At 35.2% G+C, this 17,385-nt stretch overlaps 1 protein-coding gene across 1 annotated transcript in view; it reads left to right on the top strand.

Annotated features, from left to right (window-relative positions):
* The window catches only part of RBL2 (RB transcriptional corepressor like 2), a 51,356-nt gene that overhangs the window by 32,377 nt on the left and 1,594 nt on the right, over window positions 1-17,385 (top strand). Inside the window, exons 15-21 of the mRNA XM_072827056.1 lie at window positions 2,567-2,836; window positions 3,029-3,309; window positions 3,401-3,577; window positions 7,126-7,197; window positions 7,873-7,978; window positions 8,562-8,767; window positions 9,385-9,549. Of these exons, the coding sequence (XP_072683157.1) occupies window positions 2,567-2,836; window positions 3,029-3,309; window positions 3,401-3,577; window positions 7,126-7,197; window positions 7,873-7,978; window positions 8,562-8,767; window positions 9,385-9,549 (1,277 nt within the window). The remainder of the gene's footprint in view (window positions 1-2,566; window positions 2,837-3,028; window positions 3,310-3,400; window positions 3,578-7,125; window positions 7,198-7,872; window positions 7,979-8,561; window positions 8,768-9,384; window positions 9,550-17,385) is intronic.

Raw genomic sequence — 17,385 nt, 5'->3', positions numbered from 1 at the left:
TATATTAATACTATATATTAATATATGATACTATAATTAATATTAAATAAAGAGAATACTATATAATTAATTATAATTAATATATTAATAATATATACTAATATTAATTAATGTATCTTAAGTGTGTGTTTATTATATATAAGCATACAGAAAGGCTAAAGAAAACCAAACTGTTAAGAAATATTGGTTAATAGAATTCCAGGTGCTTTCTGTAAATTTTTAAAAATAAATATGTATTTCTTTTAAAATCAGAAGAGGGGTGCCTGGGTGGCTTAGTTGGTTAAGTGTCCAACTCTTGATTTCTGCTCAGGTTGTAATCTTGGGGTCGTGGGATTGAGCCCCATGTTGGGATCCGTGGTTGACACAGAGTCTACTTGAGCTTCTCTCCTCCCCTTCCTACAACTCTCATGTGCTTGCTCTCTTGCTCTCTCTCAAATAAATCTTTTTTAAAAAGTAAAATCAGGAAAAAACAAAAGCTTCTTAAAGATAGAGTTGTATGATGCAACTAGGTATAGACAAGCTGATGAGTTAAAAGTACTGAATGGCCAGAGCATGTTCAGCTTTAACTCTTGTCAGTTGAGCTGTGCTACACTGGTTTATAGGACAGCAGTGCTGGCCCCAGAAATACAGAAAAGAGAAGTTTCACTATTCATCTGGTTCTATTTAGGCAGCTGCTTTTTTTTTTTTTTTTTTTTTAAAGTAATCTCTATGCCCATCATGGGGCTCAAACTCACAACCTGAGATCATGTTCAATAGGCTGAGCCAGTCAAGCACCCCTTCAGGTTGTTCTTGTAACATCTTCCACATGCAAGGTTTAAGTTTACATAGTTAAGACAAAACTGCTTTTAAAAAGCAATTTTGTAAATTCAGAGAGTTCTAAATCCTTACGTGCCATTAGAAGGATATTATTTCTAGATGAACCTTTTAATGTAATTGATAAGCACTGGTTATAGAAAAAAGATCAGATTTAAAATCAAGAATCAGTGCATACTCAATAACTATGGATAATCTATATGAAAATTTCCTCATTTTTTGGAAGAGGAATCATAATGGCTTAACTATTTTTCTGCCTGTTATCCATCTTAGACACAGATCTGACAGCTGGTCTTCCTCAGTCCTGTTTCTATAGAGTTTTTCCTTCCCTAATCTGTGGATTTAGGACCTGACTTTAAACTCATTTTCTTGGGCAGCCCCTGTGGCGCAGCGGTTTAGCGCTGCCTGCAGCCTGGGGTGTGATCCTGGAGGCCTGGATTGAGTTCCACGTCGGGCTCCCTCTGCCTATGTCTCTGCCGCACTCTCTCTCTCTGTGTCTCTATGAATAAATAAATAAAATCTTAAAAAAAAAATAAAGATTAAAAAAAATAATAATAAACTCATTTTCTTTGTACTTACCACTTCTCCATTTTCTTGAGGTCTCTTAATGCTTTACAAGATAATGATCCTAATGCATTCTTTCCAATTGTAGGTTTGTTCCAAATACAAATCTAGTAAGTTTATTGGGTTTTGTGCCATTGGAAAATTAAAATGTTAAGCTATAGTCTGTCACGAGTACCCCTATCCTCTTATGACCTCCCTACCTATATTTTTAAATTAAAAACAACAATTGATGTGCAGTTGGAAGGAATGCTGCTTAAAAATTCAGCCACTGATGTGCATATTTAACAACAGACTGTGCTATAATGTTTATAGGGGTTGTTTATGTTTAGGATGACAAAGTAATTTGGGAAATAGTGGTGATGGTTGCACAATATTGTGAATGGAATTAATGCCCTGCATTGTACATACAAAAATAGTTCAAATGGCAAATTACATGTTATATATATATATATATATATATATATATATATATATATATATATATATTAAAAAGGTAGCAATATACCAGATTCAAAATTTGGTATACCAAAATTTGAATACCAAATTCAAAGCATTGAATTGTACAATTTAAGTGAAATTTATGTGAATTATGCATTAATAAAATTGTTTAAAGAATATAATAAACTAAGCTTAATTGAGTCCAAAACACATATATCCATTTTTGCTGAAGAACATTGAGTTTTAGTAATTTTCTATACATGGAAAAAGACAAAGATGCAAATTGATAAAACTGGGGGGGAATGCTCCCAGATGATGTCCTAGTAATATCAAGTCCCCTTGTTTTGAGTAGTGGCTTTACAGTGAAAATCACATTGTACATGAGTGTTAGGTAGAAATTGAATATGGTCAAAAGTATCATAGGAAAATAGAATAATTGTTTAAATTGCCCCTAAGTCATCAGGATTATGTAGTAGTAGAGGGCAGAGTTTGATTTAGCAGGAGCTGGAATAAAGTAGGGAGCATTGTGAAACAAATAGAGAAAAATTCTTGTGTTTAAATTTTGCTCTTAATAGTGTGTGGTTGAATTTTCATTAGTTGAATATACTTATGAATATGATCCCTGTAATTTTTGTTTATGAAGTATTTCAGATACTGATTAGTTTTGAACTTAAGAGCTTGGCTGGAAGTTAGATCTCAGTTTCCTTGAGTTAAACCATTTGTTTGATTTTTTTTTTTTTTCTGACCCTAGGCATAACATCTCCAGCCACATTATATGATAGATACAGCTCCCCAACAGCCAGCTCTACCAGAAGGCGGCTATTTGTTGAGAATGATAGCCCTTCTGATGGAGGGACACCTGGGCGCATTCCCCCACAACCCCTCGTCAATGCTGTCCCTGTGCAGAATGTATCTGGGGAGACTGTTTCTGTCACACCAGTTCCTGGACAGACTTTGGTCACTATGGCAACAGCCACTGTCACAGCCAACAATGGACAAACAGTGACCATTCCTGTACAAGGTAAGGAAGGCAGAGTTGAATATTGAGTTCTTTCTCGGTGGCATTTATTGGAAAGTCACCTGAGATTTGGCTGGAATGACAACAGGAGATAAGGGGGCGGGGGGGGGGGGAAGGAGGCTAGGAGGGGAGAAACTGGAAACCCGTGCCTAGAGAACTTTTCATCATCCTCATCTTCTCCCTAACAAACTATAGGTATTGCGAATGAAAATGGAGGGATAACGTTCTTCCCAGTCCAGGTCAATGTTGGAGGGCAGGCACAAGCCGTGACTGGCTCCATCCAGCCCCTCAGTGCTCAGGCCCTGGCTGGAAGTTTGAGCTCTCAACAGGTGACAGGAACAACCTTGCAAGTCCCTGGTCAGGTGGCCATTCAACAGATTTCCCCAGGTGGACATCAGCAGAAACAAGGCCCACCTTTAACTGGCAGCAGTATTAGACCCAGGAAGACCAGCTCTTTATCACTCTTCTTTAGAAAGGTAATTTTTCATGTACCCTTATCAGGGTATAAGCTTGGGAAGTATAAGTGTTAGGTAAACAAACTTTGAAATGTTTTTGTTTATCTACCAGGTTTACCACTTGGCAGGTGTCCGCCTTCGGGATCTTTGTGCTAAACTGGATATTTCAGATGAACTGAGGAAAAAAATCTGGACCTGTTTTGAATTCTCCATAATTCAGTGTCCTGAACTTATGATGGACAGACACCTGGACCAGCTGTTGATGTGTGCCATTTATGTGATGGCAAAGGTGAGTACCATTTGGAATATAAAAGGAAAAAGTAAAGATGCTACTTCCTTACTCTCAGAACACTTTTAACAGTTTTGTTGAGCTATAATTCACTCATTCATTCATTCATTCATTCATTCATTCATTCATTCAAATAGTCCCCACACCCAGTGTGGGGCTTGAACTAACAACTCTGAGATGAAGACCTGAGCTGAGATCAAGAGTTGGATGCTTAAGTGACTGAGCCACCCAGGCACCCCTTGGTTCGCTCACTTAAAATGTACAGCTCAGTGGTTTTTAGTACATTTATAGATATGTGCAACCTTCACCACAGTAAATTTTAGAACATAATATTCCATTGTATAAATATATGACATTTTGATTATCTGTTAATTGATGGCCATCCGGGTATTTTCACTTTTTGACTATCATGAATAATGCTATGAACATTTGTGTACAAGTTTTTGCATAGACATGTTTTCATTTCTCTTTTCTATATATCTAAAGGTGGTGGATTGCAAGGTCTTATACTGTGTTTAACCATTTGAGGAGCTGCCAGACTGTTTTTCCAAAGTCACTGCAGCATTTTGTATTTCTGCTAGCAGTATATGAAGTCTTCATTTCTCCACCTTCTCATTAGCACTTTTTATTATCAGACATTTTTCTAAAATAATTTATTGATGTGAAATTCATATAAATCAACCATTTTTAAATGAACAATTCAGTGGTACTTAGTACATTCCCAATCTTGTACACCCAGCCTTTATCTTGTTCCAAAACATTTCCATCCCTACAGAATAAAACTACTTACTTATTAAATAGGTTCTTTGCATTCCCCCTCCCTCAGCTCCTGGCACCCATCATTCTACTTTCTGTCTCTATGAATTTGACTATTCTGGGTGCCTCTAGGAGTCCTACAGTATTTGTCTTTTCGTGACTGGTTTATTTCAGTTAGTATAACATCCTCAAGATCTTTCTGTGTTGTAACATGAGTTATAATTTTCTTCCTTTTTAAGGCTGGGTAATACTCCATAGTGTGGACATATCACATTTTGTTTATCCATTCATCCATTGATGGCCACTTGGGTAGCTTCCACTTTTTAGCTATGGTGAATTGTGCTACTATGAAGATGAGTGTATGAATATCTTGTTGAACTTTTAGTTTCATTCTTTTAGGCATATACCCAAAAGTGGAATTGCTGGGTCATATGGTAATTTTAGGTTTAGTTTTTTGAGAAACTTGCCGTGTTTTTGACAGCAGCTGCACCATTTTACATTCCCACTAGCAGTGCATTAGAGTTCTAATTTTTCTACATCCTTGCCAGCTTTTCAATTTTTTATTATAGTCATCTCAGTATTGATTGATACATTATGGGTTGTTTTTTTTTTTAAGATTTTATTTATTCATGAGAGAGAGAGAGAGAGAGAGAGAGAGAGGCAGACAGGAGGCAGAGGGAGAAGCAGGCTCCATGCAGGGAGCCTGATGTGGGACTCGATCCTGAGTCTCCAGGATCAGCCCTGGACTGAAGGTGGCGCTAAACCACTGAGCCACTGGGCTGCCCCCATTATGGTGGTTTTGATGTTTATTTTCCTAATGATTCATGATGTTGAATGTCTTTTATTGTGCTTATTGACTATTATTTGGGTTTTTTATTCTGGCCATCAGGAAATCATTTGTCTGCTGGTCATTTGTATATCTTTGGTGAAAGACCAGTTTAAATACTTTGTCCATTTTTTATTTGGATTGTTTTGTGCTTTTCTATGGTTGAGCTGTAGTTTATATATTCTGCAGATATTTTGGGTGTTAGATACTTTGGGTGTTTTTCCACTTACTTGATGGTGTTATTTGAACCATATAGTTTTTAATTTTGATTAAGTCAATTTTTATATTTTTTCTTTGTTGCTTGAACTTTTGGTGTCTAAGAATACATTGTTATGTCCAAGGTCATCGATATTTATGTTTTCTTCCAAGAGTTTTATAGTCTTATCTCTTACATTTAGGTCTTTGATCCATTTTGAGTAATTTCTAATACATGGTAGGAAGTAGGAGTTCAACTTTATTCTTTCACATGGAGCTAATCCAATTGTTTTGTGTAGTGAGAACACTTAAGATCACCTCTCTTAGCAACTTCCAAGTATATAATACAGTGTTGTTAACTGTAGTCACCATGCTAGATAGCAGGTCCCCAGAATGTATTCATCTTATGACTGGAAGTTTGTACTCTTTGACCAACATCTCCCCAGTTTCCCCACCCCAACATACGTACCTTAACTATCTATATCAGCTTCAGATTTATGCTAACATAATTCCAGTGAGATATAGAAGTGTTACTCTTATGTAGCTGTTTCCTTTTCATCTTTTGAGGTGAATTGTGATATCCGTAAGTGTTGCGAATCCAACAATAATTCTGTGACTTTTAAAGGAGCTAAAATATATTTAATGTATAACTTTTGTTTTATTAATTTTATCATTTCTGATTCTCTTTATCAGTTCCTGTGGTTTTAAGTTGTCATCTGGAGTCATTTCCTTAGCCCAATACAGCATTCCTCCTCCTAGGCAGTTTTTGGCAAATATATTATATTACTGTATGTTTTAGGCCCAGTGAAACATTATAAATGTATTGTTTTATACAATGGCTTTTTAAATCAGTTAAGGAGAAATATATGCTGTCTTTACGGTTCCATAATTATCTTTATCAGTGCTTTTTATGTGTATTTGAATTACTGAAGTCACTTGCTTTTAATTTGACGAACTTCTAGTATTTCTTGTAAGATCAATCTGTTAGCAGCAAATTGTTTATTTTGTATTTATTTCTCTTTCATTTTTGAGATTCTATTTATTTCTCTTTCACTTTTGAAAGATAACTGAACACTGAATTCTTAGTTTACTTTGAGCACTTTGAATATGTTGTTTCACCACCTCTTAGCTTCTGTAGTTTCTGAATAGAAGTTGCCTGTTATTTTATTGGGCTTCTCTTTATGCTTTCAAGATCTTCTCCCTTTCTTGGGCTTTCAGCATTTTTACTGTATGTCTGGGTATGGATCTCTTTGCATTTATCCTATACTTGGAATCCTTAGAGCTTCCTAGTTGTATGGGTTACTATTTTTTAAACAAATTTGGGAAGCTTTCAGCTTTATTTAACATTTTTTCTGCTTCTCTCTGTGTGCTGAATGATGTTCACAGCTCTCTGAAGCTCTGTTAATTTTTCTGCATTTCCTTTTTCTGTGTTCTTCAGGTTCCACAGTCTATCCCAAGATTGCTAATTCTTTTTTTTCTTTGCCAGTCAGATCTATTTTGTCCCTTGGGTGAATTTTTAATTAGTTAAATGTACTTTTTTTGTGCCAGGTCTTTGTTCAGATGCCACTTACTCCCTCTTATTACTGAATTTTAGTAGATTTTCTTGAATAGTTTTTCATTTTTTATACACCCTTAGGACAATTTCCAGAGATTTGAAATGGCTGTTTGTATGATTTTCACCAGTTTTACTGGGAAAGTAGGTTCACAGAGCTCTTCAATATATTTTGCTGGAAGTTACTTTCTCTCTCAGAATACTCTTACTGTTTGCCAGGTCACAAAAGAAGATAAGTCCTTCCAGAATATTATGCGTTGTTACAGGACTCAGCCACAGGCCCGGAGCCAGGTAACTACATTTTCTCTCAGGGCTGAAATAAAGCTTAAAGTCTTTGATAAATATGAAAAATTAACCACAGTTGATTTTGAAGCCTTTCCCCAGGATACAAAATAAGAATCTACTTTAAGGAATTCTTTTCTTTAATATTGTTTAATCATTGAGTGACAGCTTCACATCTTGATTAGTTTAAGTCCTCTTTTCTCCAAAAGGTAAAATATTTGATTCCTTAATTCGGATAATCACATGATAGATGTCAATTTAGGAAGTTGTTTCGTTTCTGTGTCACCTTTCAGGCTGGTTTAGAAAACCAGTACTGTACACTTAACCAAGACAACATTAAGTGAAAATCTAAAATTCATTTTACCTTTAATATTGTTCATTTATCTCAAAGGATAGGTATGCAAGATCTTTGTATTTGATTTAGAATGACCTGATTTTATGGTTGGGTGCTAGTACTGCCCGTTATAACATTATAGGCCATATTTGGAATTTGAGGCCAGCAGGCCCTAGTATAAATCTTGGCTCTGTTATTTAACAGATATATGACCTTGGCTGCATATATTAACCTCCCTGAGGAGGACAACTATTACTACATCGAGTCGTTGTGAGAATTTAGTAACATATGAAGGTCCTGTAGTCTAAGATGTGCTCAATAAATCTGTCCTCTTATCATGGTCTCTAAAGGTATACAGAAGTGTTTTGATAAAAGGGAAAAGGAAAAGAAGAAATTCTGGCAGCAGTGATAGCAGAAGCCATCAGAATTCTCCAACAGAACTAAACAAAGACAGAAGTAAGTGTTGAAGATCTTTATGAACACTTAGAAAACAAAATTAGGAGCTTCTCACTTTTTAGATCTAAAGATTACTAAATGAAATTATGACTATAGAAACTTAAAATATTGGCAAAAAAATTGTTGGAATAATAAATAGAATCCTAAATTTAGTAGCAAAGTTGGTTGTCCTTCATCCCATAGCTTTGAGGCACATTCTGCATAGCATTTTTCTCCAGGGAAATTAGAGAAGGTTTCAGGCAGGAATTTGTTGGTCTGAGTTCCAGGAAAGTTTGGCATACCAACTGAAACCATGCTATGGAAATACCTAATTGCTGACTTGTGTCACTTAATGCAGGGCACGGGTCCTAGAAAATTTGGTGTAATTTATTAGAGAAAACTACTCAGTAAACTCTTGCTACATAGCAGGGGGTAAGGTTAATACTTATTTAGTATCTGTGCTTTGCTCCCCGGGTTGAAGATAGAGTGCCCATTTGCTGCCATTTAAACAAGTACTATTTGCCTTTCTCTTAATGAATTTACTTTTTAAAAACAGTCTGCACTAGCTCTTTCTGTTTAACATCCTTTGTTCTACCCGCTGCAGCCAGCAGAGACTCCAGTCCTGTCATGAGGTCAAGCAGCACCTTGCCAGTCCCACAGCCTAGCAGTGCCCCTCCGACACCTACTCGTCTCACAGGTGCCAACAGTGACATGGAAGAAGAAGAGCGGGGAGACCTCATTCAGTTCTACAACAATATCTACATAAAACAAATTAAAACATTTGCCATGAAGTACTCACAGGCAAACATAGTAAGTTTGACAGGGATTATTGCATACTTTTTTTACTTGTGAGGGAGGAGAAATCACTTACGATGAGCTGCTGTATAGGTGAAGTAGTCTTAGAAATCATCCTTTTGTTAAATAAAACTGAGGAAATCTCTAAGAGATAATACGCCTACCCAACAGAATTTCTTTTTATTGTGAAGCGGTAAACAAGAATAAGATGGTTTTGGATTCCCTAAAAATTACTGTAATACAAGAGAGAGACTGCATGCATTCACATTGTCCAAAACTTACCAGCTATGGTAACCTTTCAAGTTACTTAACTCTCTCTGTCTTGTATCTCTTCATATATAAAAGTGGGAATAGGAACAGTCCCTAGTATATAGGGTTAACTGGGGGGATTAAATGCCGTAATGTATTAAAAATGCTTAAAACTGTGACTGCCACAAAGTAAGCACTTGTGTTATATTCGTATGGTTTTCTTTAGGTGTAATTGTTGCTGCTAATACTGTTTACTATTCAAAAAAGTTACTGGTTTATTATACCTCTCCACTCTTTCAATAAAAATAACCATTTTCATAAAAACACCTGGTTAGAAATTTCATTACCTTTCTTAGGAATATGGATTTTTTTTTTTTAAACAGATGGATGCTCCTCCACTCTCTCCCTATCCGTTTGTAAGAACAGGTTCTCCTCGCCGAATACAGCTGTCTCAAAACCATCCTGTCTACATTTCTCCACATAAAAATGAAACAATGCTTTCTCCTCGAGAAAAGATTTTCTATTACTTCAGCAACAGTCCTTCAAAGGTGAGCCTAGTATACATCTTGGCCTTTATTAACTCCCAACCCCAGAATTGGGGTTGTTAGGAAATGCTCCGTACTCACATGAGTGATGGGAACTACCAGGGAAAAGTGAAAAAAATAAGGGTTAGGGGGAGAACTTTATGGCTGGAAACAAAAGAATTTAGATTGATTTATTCATTCCTTTTCTTATTTGTGCATTTACAGTTTAAACTGATTATGGAGTGTTTCTACAGAGATAGGTAGTATCTCTGCCCTTTGGATTCTTTGTCTAAGGGGAGAAATGGACATTTTGTACCGTGTAGTGTGACAGCCCTATTTAGTAGATTTGTGTAGCAGCATCTGCCTCCATCTCTGTTGAGAAGGAAAGCTTGAATCAGGCCTTAATGGTATAAAAGTTAGCAAGATGCTAAGGTGTGGAAGGAAGGGGTATCCAGGAAGCACCAGGAAAGGAAAGAAAACAATGTCCTTGAGGCAATAAGGGTAGATCACTGGGCATCATGTGCTGTGTTTAGGAGTACACTTCAATCCTAAAGCCCATTCATGGTACTTGTATTCATAAAGATGGCTTAGATAGAAACACACACACAAAATGGCCTAGACTATTGCAAGAAAAAAAAAAAGTCAGTATCATGAGGAAAGGGAAGATGGGGAAGGTACTGTTCTAGAATGAAGAGGACTAGAGACAGGACACCTAAATGCAGTGCATGATCTTTGATTGGATCCTAAATAGAAGAGGACAGCTATCAACGATATTTTGGGAACAAGTGGGAAAATTTAATGTGGACTTCAGCGTTAAATTTTATTTTTAAATTTCTGTTAAATTCCTTTGGTATTGATGATAGTACTGGCTTATGTTTCAGAAGTGCATTGTCCCAGTATGAGCAACTTACTTTCAAATGGTTCAACTAAAAAAGAAATTATAGAGAGAAAACAAATGTGATAAAATGTTAATTACTGATAATTGGGTGTTCACTGTACTATTTTTCTAACTTTTCTTTTAAAATAAAAAGTTGGAGAAAACAAGAAAGCAAAACTTAGAAAACAGAAAACCTTTTCCATATTTCTGTTACAGTAGCATCAGAAGGTGTCACATGCCTTGGAGTAAATTTATCCCTTGTAGAGACCTCAGTTAGCCTTAATAACAAAGACATACTGATATTTCTGAATAGGAAGACCAAATACTTAAGAAACAGTTTCCTCCAACCACCACATAAGTGTGATCTAATTCCAATGATGTGGCTAGTGGGATTGTGAAGGTCGGAAACATAAGTCAACAATAGCCCCCAAATCAACTGGAGGACATGACTGACAATTCCTCTAATATAGGCACAGCTCGGAGATATTGCAGGTTCAGGTCCAGACTACCATAGAAAAGCCAGTCAAATGAAGTTTCTGACTTGCCAGTGCATATAAAAGTTATATTTATACTATACTGTAGTCATTGTATCTTTTTTTAAAAAATGTTCATACCATAATTTAGAAATATGCTATCTGAACTTTCAATGAATCATAATCAATAACAATTATAATAATGAAAAAGTCTGAAATATTGTGGGAATTACCAAAATTTGATACAAAGATCCAAAGTTGCAAATCCTGCTGGAAAATGTCACTGATACACTTGCTTGACACAGGGTTGCCACAAAATACACATTATTTGTGAAGCACAATAAAGCAAAGTATGCCTGTGGTTAGATATTCACCCTATAACCAAATGAATACTCAATTCAGTAATACAAGTCAGAATATTCAGTGCAAAAGAAGGCCGAAAAAGGAGGAAAAAGGAAAAAATACATGGGAAAATAGCAAACAAATAGCAATTAAATGTAAGTGGTCTAAATACATCAATTAAAAGGCAGAAACTATAAGACTGGACAAAATAGCAAGACCCAACTAAGTAGCCCACTTTAAAGTAAAAGGACAATAACTTAGATATCCCATTAACTGAAGAATAAATGCGTGTCCACATAGTTGAGTATTACTCCAACCAAAAGGAAGTAGTGACACATGCTATACCATGGGTGGACTTGAAAACATTATGCCACGTGAAAGCAGTCACAAAAGGGTAATTATTATATGATGCCATTTATATGAAATGTCCAGGACAGGCAAATTTATAGAAGCAGATTAGTGATTGCCTCGGTCTGGGAGGAATGGAGGGTTTCTGTTAATGGGCATATGTGGTAATGAATTGCACAAATGAATTACATGATTGAATGTGGTAATGATTGCACAACTCTAGGAACGTACTGAAAGCCATGGATTTGTATACTTCAAGTGGTTGAATTGTATAATATGTGACCTATATCCCAATAAAGTGTTTTTTTTTAAAAAGTAAAAGGATGGAAAAAAGTTATATATACTCTACCAACAGTAATTAATGTTGCCACTCCAGCTTTCATATCATTAATAAGAATATTATCACTGATAAAGAAGGTTATTTCCCAGTTACAGGACATAAAATCCTAAATAGAAAAAATAAATTTATCATCAAGAGATTTCAGCATAATTGATAGAACAAGTGAACAGAAGATAAACCGTGAGGATATTCGAGATGTGAACAACCATACTGGCTAATTAACATTTATAAAACACTCCAACAACAGCATCAGGTGCACAGGTAACATTTACCAAGATAGACCACATCGAGGTCCATAAAATAAGTCTCAGGAAATTTTAAAGGGTTCAGATAATGTATTTTCTCTTACCACAACAGAATCAAATCAGAAATCAGTAAGAGATACCTAGAAAACCCCCAAATATTTGCAAACTAAATTGCATATTTCTATGAGTCAAAGAAGAAAAGAAATTGTAAAGTATTTTGAACTAAATGAAAATGAAAATTTGACATACCGAAATTTGTGGGATGCAGCAAAAGCAATGCTAAAGGAGGGAAATTTATAGACCTAAAATACTTATATATATGAGAAAAGAAGAAAGATCTCCAACTAGTGATCTAAAATTTCACCCTAAGCAACTAGAAAAAACGCAGGAACCCATGAAACAGACAACTTAATATACAGAAAATTAAGGCCATTAAAAACCCGGGTGGTTTTTTTTTTTTTTTAAGATTAAAAAAATGATACGTCTCTGCACAGATTAGGATTAAAAAAGAAATAATCACTAATATCAGAAGTGAGAGCTATTGGTACAGGTCCTACAGTTATTAAGACTATAATGAACGTTAAAAAAACAACTTTTTGCCAATAAATGTAATAATGCAGATGAAATGGATCAATTCCTTGAAAGACATACACTTCTAAAATACCCTCAACAAGTAGTCTCAGTGGTCCTATATCTCTTAAATGAACTGGATTTGTAATTTAAAAACCTCCTCTCAGAGAAAACTATAGGACCACATGGCTTCAATGGTAAATTCTAACAAATATTTAAGGAAGATACAGTTGACCCTTGAACAACATGGGGCTTAGGACACTATGCCCCATGTAGTCAAGTATCTATGTGCAACTTTGACTCCACCCAAACTTAATTATTAATAGCCTACTGTTGACTGGAAACCTTACCAAGAACACAAACACCTAACACATATTTGCATATATACTATATTCTTACAGTAAAGTAAATGAAAATATTAACATCAGAAGGAAAATACAGTACTCTGCTAAAAAAAAACCCCAAGTATAAATGGACCCATTCGAACGTTCAAACCCAACATGTTCAATGGTCAACTGTCATGCCAGTTTTATACAAACGCTTCTAAAAGGTGAAGGTGATAAATCATCTCAGTGGTTGCAGAAAAACCATTTGGCAAATACAACATTCATTCACAATAAAACCTCTTGGAATTTCCTCAATCTGATAAAGTCTGCATACCAAAATTATCTGACAGTATACTTGGAGAAAAGGCATATAGTCTTCTACTATTAAGATCTGAAACAAGGCAAGGATATCTGCTCTCACCATTCCTCTTCAACTAACTATAGGCTTTCACATATATAATAAGGCAAGATAAAGAAGGCATACAGACTGAAAAGGAAATAAAACCATCACCATTCACATAATTTTCTCTATAGAAAAACCACACAATCTAAAAAATGTTAGTGAAACTAATAAGATTAGCAAGGTTATATGACTAATGTACAAAAATCAAATTTATTTCTATATAGCAGCAAGTAATGAGAAGTAAAAATTTTCTAAAGCACTACAACATTAAATACTTCAGGAGGTGCCTGGGTGGCTCAGTCAGTAGGCATCCAGCTCTTGATCTCAGCTCTGGTCTTGATCTCAGGGTTGTGAGTTCCAGCCCCATATTGGGCTCCACACTAGGTGTGGAGCCTACTTAAAACAATTTAGTGATAAGTCTTGACAAAAGACGTACAAGACTCCTATCCTGAGACCTACACAACAGTGGTGAAGGAAAAACTAAGAAAATGGAGAAATACCATGTTCATGAATTGGATGACATTTTCAAGATCTCCGTTTTCTTCCAATTGATCTGTAAGTTCAACCCAATTCCTGACAAAATCCCAGAATTATTTGTGCAGGTTAACAAACTGGTTCCAAAGTGTATATGAAAATGCAAAAGGAACTAAAATAATTAAAACAATTTTGAAAAAATTGGAAGATACCCTATCTGACTTTAATACTTAACTGTAAAGCTATGGTAATCAAGACAATGTGGTATTGATGAAAGGACACACAAATAAAAAAAAAAAAAAACCCAGAAACAGACCACATATACACGGTCAACTGATTGTCAACAAAGGTGCAAAAGTAATTTAGTGGAGAAAGGACAGCCTTTTCAACAGACAGTGCTGAACAACTAGGTAACTATATACAAAAATAATAGTAAACTTGCACCCATACTCTGCACCACATATCAAAATGAATCAAAACAGACCATGGACCTAAATGTGTAAAACTATGAAACTTATAGGAGAAACCATAGGGGAACAAAATCTTTGTGAACATGATTTACACAAAGATTTCTTAGATAACATCATCAAAAGCACAATCCATAAAAGACTGATAAATGGGACTTCATCAAAATTAAGAATTCCTGCTCTTTAAAAGAAAAAACAAGCCACAAAGTGGGAAGAAATTTTACAGACCTCTCATCTGATAAAGGATTTATTTCTGCAACATATATAGGATTTATCAAAATGCAAAAGGAAAACCAACCAAATTGAAAATTAGGCAAAAGATTTGAACACGCTTCATCCGTTACATGCCTATTAGAATGGCTAAAATCTAAAACATAACGGTAACAAATTCTGGCAATGATGTGGAGCAGTTGGAAGTTTTCATATATTCCTGGTGAGAATGTAAAATGATACAGCATGGCTCTAACACCTGGAAAATAATTTTGGCATTTTCTTATAAACGTACCCTTACCATATAACCAGAAATTTCACTTCTAGGTGTTCACCCAAGGTTCATACAAAAACGTGTACACGAACTGAAGTTTAGGACTATTCGTAATTGCCAAAAAGTAGAAAATAACCCAAATGTCCTTCAGCTGGCTAATGGATAAGCAGATTTGTGGTACACCTGGATAATGGGCAACTACAAACTGGTAACACCCAGCAACACAGAGGAACCTCGAATGCACTTGTGCCTAAGTGAAACACACTAGATTTGGTAGGCCACTTACGATAGGGTTTTACTTCTATGAAACTCTGGAAAAGGCAAAACTATAGGGACAAGCACATCAGTGCTTGTTGTGGGGAAAGGCAGGGGGTAGCATTTTAACTAGAAATGTGAGGATTTTTTGGAATGAAGCAGCTGTTCATTATAGTGGTAGTTATATGACTGGGTTTGTTAAAACATGCACAAGTGTACACTTACAAAGGTGAATTTTACTTAGGTGAATCTTTAAAAAAATGACAATTTGTGCAAAAAAAAAAAAAAGTTATGCAAGATTGAAAGCCATGCTCTAGACGCTTAATCTATCACCACCTGGAAAGGTTTCAAAAAAAAAAAAAAAATTCTAGCACAGAATTGAGAATTTCTCTAATTAGACTTGGTTGAAGAAACATTTGTCACCATGACTTCATAGATGATAGCTGAGATCACAAGTTCCTTGAGTCTAGAACCAACCTGTAATAGCCTAACATTTATGCTACCATGAATAAAGAATTATAGAATACCATGCAAAGTAATTAACAGGATTGGGGATCATTAGTGATACTTGTCAGGGAAGTTTCAGTGGATTGGCACAGCCTGTTGAATATTATAACATTGCTTGTAGTATTAAACAACTGGGAGGAAAGAATACATCAGTAGGGGATTAAAGTATGATAGACATAGAATATCATATAGCAGTTAAAGAGATGTGCATATATGATATGGGAAGATCTAAGATGCAATGTCGATTAAACAAATATTCCAAACACATAAAATTTTCCATTTTTTTTTAAATAGTCCAACATGGCACTTGAACTCACAACCCTAAGATTAAGGCCTGAACTGGGATCAGGAGTCAGACCCTTAACTGAATGAGCTACCCAGGCACCCCTGCCATTTCAAATTTTTTTGAACCCATTTAATACACAATATTAGATTTCTAGGGAGTGCATTCATAGATAGCAGAGACTATATGTAGCCTGATCTGTTCAGTGAGTGAAAGATAACAGTAGGTGCTGGGTGACAGACTGGGTGAGGACAAGAAATCGCAGCACATTCTGTATGAATGTTTTTGGATTAAGTTATTTGTGTTTAAAATATGTACATATTACATATGTAATATGTACATAAATATGTACATATTGTGTAAATAAATTGTGATGTGTAAGATTGTGTATTATATATAATGTCATTAACACACTGATGTTATATATAACTGATGTATATATTAATGTATGGTATATATTAATATGCTATGTATATTATACAGCTATACTGTATATTTCATATAATGATATATACATTATATACAAGTAACATACAATTATCAATATAAGGGATATTCAAGTAAATAGACTAGAGATTAGAAAATGTAAGAAAGAAGAGAAAATCAAAGAAAAGCTTTCTTAAGGTGGTTAAGATTTGAGAAGGTGCGTATGTAATAAAAGAATACCAGTGATTTTATTTAAAACCTCAGAAAATTTATTTTAAAATGAAGAATAAAATATGTCTAGAATTAGCTTTAAGACAATCTGGTGAAAGGGAAATGAAGGAGGGTATAGATAAAGTAAGACTGGCCAAAACTGGTGCAGTGGGGTAGTAATCATGAGAGGATTCATGATTCTCTTCTCCCTACTTTCCTGTTTGAGATGTCCTGTATAAACACAGATGAATATGCTGAGTTTATTTTCCATAAGGAGGCATGGATAAGGAAGAGGCATGTAAAAAAACAAAACAAAAAAAAAAACTGTAACCAACTAACTACCAGAAAATACTGTGGCAACTGACTTTTGGGGCTTTGGAGAAACTTAATGCTGAAGGCACTATATATATATATATGTATATTCTTCCAAGGATGAAATATAACTAGTGCTTCCTAGATCACACTAATTACCTACAATGGATGCCTTAGGGAATTAAGGAATCAAATTCCAGTTGAGAACTGCTAAAATATGAGTAACACTAGACTGAAAAAGGCATAATACTGTGTAAAATCACACTTTTTTAAAAAAGGAAAATGGAGACATATGGAATTGACTCAGTATGGCACAGCAAGGTGATGCTCCTTATCTACTGTAAAAAAAAGTCACAAATTTGCGAACTCTTATTTTTAGAAAAGTATACATCAGAATCACCCCTGGACCTGTTAAAAAATAGAAATACTCTGCCCTCCAACCCAGATAGTCATCAGCGTCGGCCAGCTGAAAAGTGAAATTGAAGAATATATAATTTAGTAGGTCTTGTCTTACAAAG

This window comes from Canis lupus, chromosome 5 (genome assembly GCF_048164855.1).
Source record: "Canis lupus baileyi chromosome 5, mCanLup2.hap1, whole genome shotgun sequence".
Lineage (NCBI taxonomy): Eukaryota > Metazoa > Chordata > Mammalia > Carnivora > Canidae > Canis > Canis lupus.
The sequence above is the reverse complement of the archived record's forward strand: the minus strand, read 5'-3'. Positions and strand labels throughout refer to the sequence as shown.